At 35.2% G+C, this 2,500-nt stretch overlaps 1 protein-coding gene across 1 annotated transcript in view; it reads left to right on the top strand.

Annotated features, from left to right (window-relative positions):
- Positions 1-2,500, top strand: part of LOC115213197 (mucin-4-like) — a gene marked incomplete at its 5' end in the record, with an annotated part of 363,030 nt that overhangs the window by 1,670 nt on the left and 358,860 nt on the right. Inside the window, 2 exons of the mRNA XM_036503503.1 lie at positions 180-299; positions 1,038-1,169. Coding sequence (XP_036359396.1) covers positions 180-299; positions 1,038-1,169 — 252 coding nt within the window. The remainder of the gene's footprint in view (positions 1-179; positions 300-1,037; positions 1,170-2,500) is intronic.

Here is a 2,500-nt window from a genome sequence, read left to right as displayed (position 1 = left end):
CAAATGAAATATATCAAGTGAAGCAGTGTGAAGAGAGGAAATACTGTTAATAAATCAAGTCTCCACAACTTACATTTTCTTAGAAGTAAAAATCTTGTAAGGGTTTGTTTCAATAATTGACATGTTTTGCCATACTGCCTTTTTAATATATTACCAACTGAATTTATAAATTTTTACAGATATTGATGAATGCCAGGAGACATCTAATAGTTCGTGCCCACAGGACTGCGTAAACTATGCGGGTGACTATGAGTGCAAATGTCAAAGTGGCTATGAAGGGAATGGAACTACCTGTGAAGGTAAGACAGACTACTATTTAGCGCCCCAACTAGTCTTCTAAACAATAATTGTTGTAAAATGTATTTGTCTTGTAGAATGTTTGCCGCTGGCTGCGAACTTTTAGTTTTCCAGTAATCAAAAATGCTGTTTGAAGAGCTAGACATATTACAGATAAACTACCAAGTTTACCAAGATGGTAGACATCAGATGAGATGTTTGGGGTCCACTTTCCCCTATTCAACAAAATATTCTTTCAGCATTAAAATTATGTTAAATGTGTTTATAGAATTTGCTTATACATATTGTTTCTGCAAATACATTTAGTATGTTATATCACATGTAGAATATAGAATTTACAATAAAAACGAAACAAACAAAATACAAAAGATTATGAGAAAATATATTTGTATGAAAACTCCCAGCAAATGTGTGCAACGTGTGAACGTGCAATGCTAATGATTTACAATTTCTGAGTAAAAATGTGAATATTAAAGAAGTTGATTAAGATAGAATCTATCTGGAACAAGTCTACGATAAATGGAAACATCGCATATACCAGCTTAGCCTAGCATGGAATATTGTGTATTAAATGTGATGAAAAGGATTATTATCTCCATGATGAACTTCTGAGAAGAGAAATATTTTACATGAAAGGCATAAAATTTAATAGCGTGTCCGTATTTGGAAACAGATTTAACATATGTTGCCTATAGACATTTCATTATTTACCTATATAATATGTTGAAATATTTATTCAGATATAGACGAATGCGCAAACAATGTTGATGGCTGCGTACATACATGTGTAAACACGGACGGATCATTTTATTGCGAATGCTTCTCTGGTTACAAGTTGAATACAGACCGCAAGAATTGCACCAAAGAGAAAGGTACTGGAATTTAGTTAAATATTTGAAATTAATTAAGTATAAATAAAACTCTATTCCTCCATACATACACACACATATACATACATACATACATACATACATACATACATACATACATACATACATACATACATACATACATACATATGTACATTGGTAGTCACTCATAGACTAAGAAAGAAGGCACTAAAATTTCTTGCTGAACGACATGCACAAACCAGGAGCTTATAATGATAAAATATTAGTGTTGTACATCCTACTGGGCCTTCCATCAAATCGACGTTGTCTGAACAAATACACGTTGTACTAGACGCCAGATATCGAAAAGGTCTCAGAACTACGCGTGATGAAGTATTTTACCGATAGACATAGCGCAGCACCAAGTCCGGGAATAGAAACCATAATCTAGTGATCGTGTGCGTAAGATAATAACCACCAGGTCCTATATATATCATCCATGCTTTAGGTGATTATATAGTTTCGAGAAAATGTGCATACCATCTCACTTCTCACTCACTTGCCCCTGTGTCCAACTATATCCGACCTGTTATGCTTACTAATCACAGAAACATGACATAGTCTACACACGCAGTTGCATATTGGTATTAGCCTACACATGCGGTTGCAACTTGGGATTAGTAGAATGTCACTGTCTCGCTTGTTCACCAGGTACTTTGAGTAATCTTCTGTTTCGAGATAGCTTTCAAAGTGTGATGTGATATAGTGGTTTCGTATCCAAAAAAGCCTGCGCTTCGTGTCAATTCTGTCTTCTTCAAGCTTCCAGGCAACATACCCATGCATAGTCATTTTTTTTTGTATGATGAGTGCTTTCCATTCAAGTCTTCTCTGAGGTAAGAGAGCCCAGGTGCTTTGGGACTGTATAGGAGATCATCAGGAAGAGAATGTTTCTTGAGGATTCGCTGCCAACTCATACAATGTTGCTCACGTCACTTTTCAGGACTGCATTAATATATTTATTTTTGCTGCTGTTCTTTAGCAAATACTGCATGGGTGACACCATACGGCATTCGAAGGCCGTCTGCACTGATCTCAGGTAACTAGCACCTATTAGCAATTTCTTGCTAATAGAGTAAGAGCCGGTTTCTAACATACATCCAAAACTCTTTCATTAAAAATCCAACAATATCAACAGTGTATTCTTGCAAGTATACATATGTGCAATATTTGGAGTCAGTGTATGTGCAGCTATGTATGTTTTGCTTTATATATATATGCTCATTGATATAGTTGCATGTCGAGACATGCGCATATATACTTAAATGATAAATTTCTGGAAACTCTTACACATTTTTACAGTTCCAGTGATTGCT

This window comes from Octopus sinensis, linkage group LG6 (assembly GCF_006345805.1).
Source record: "Octopus sinensis linkage group LG6, ASM634580v1, whole genome shotgun sequence".
NCBI lineage: Eukaryota > Metazoa > Mollusca > Cephalopoda > Octopoda > Octopodidae > Octopus > Octopus sinensis.
This window is presented reverse-complemented; position numbering and strand designations above follow the sequence as displayed.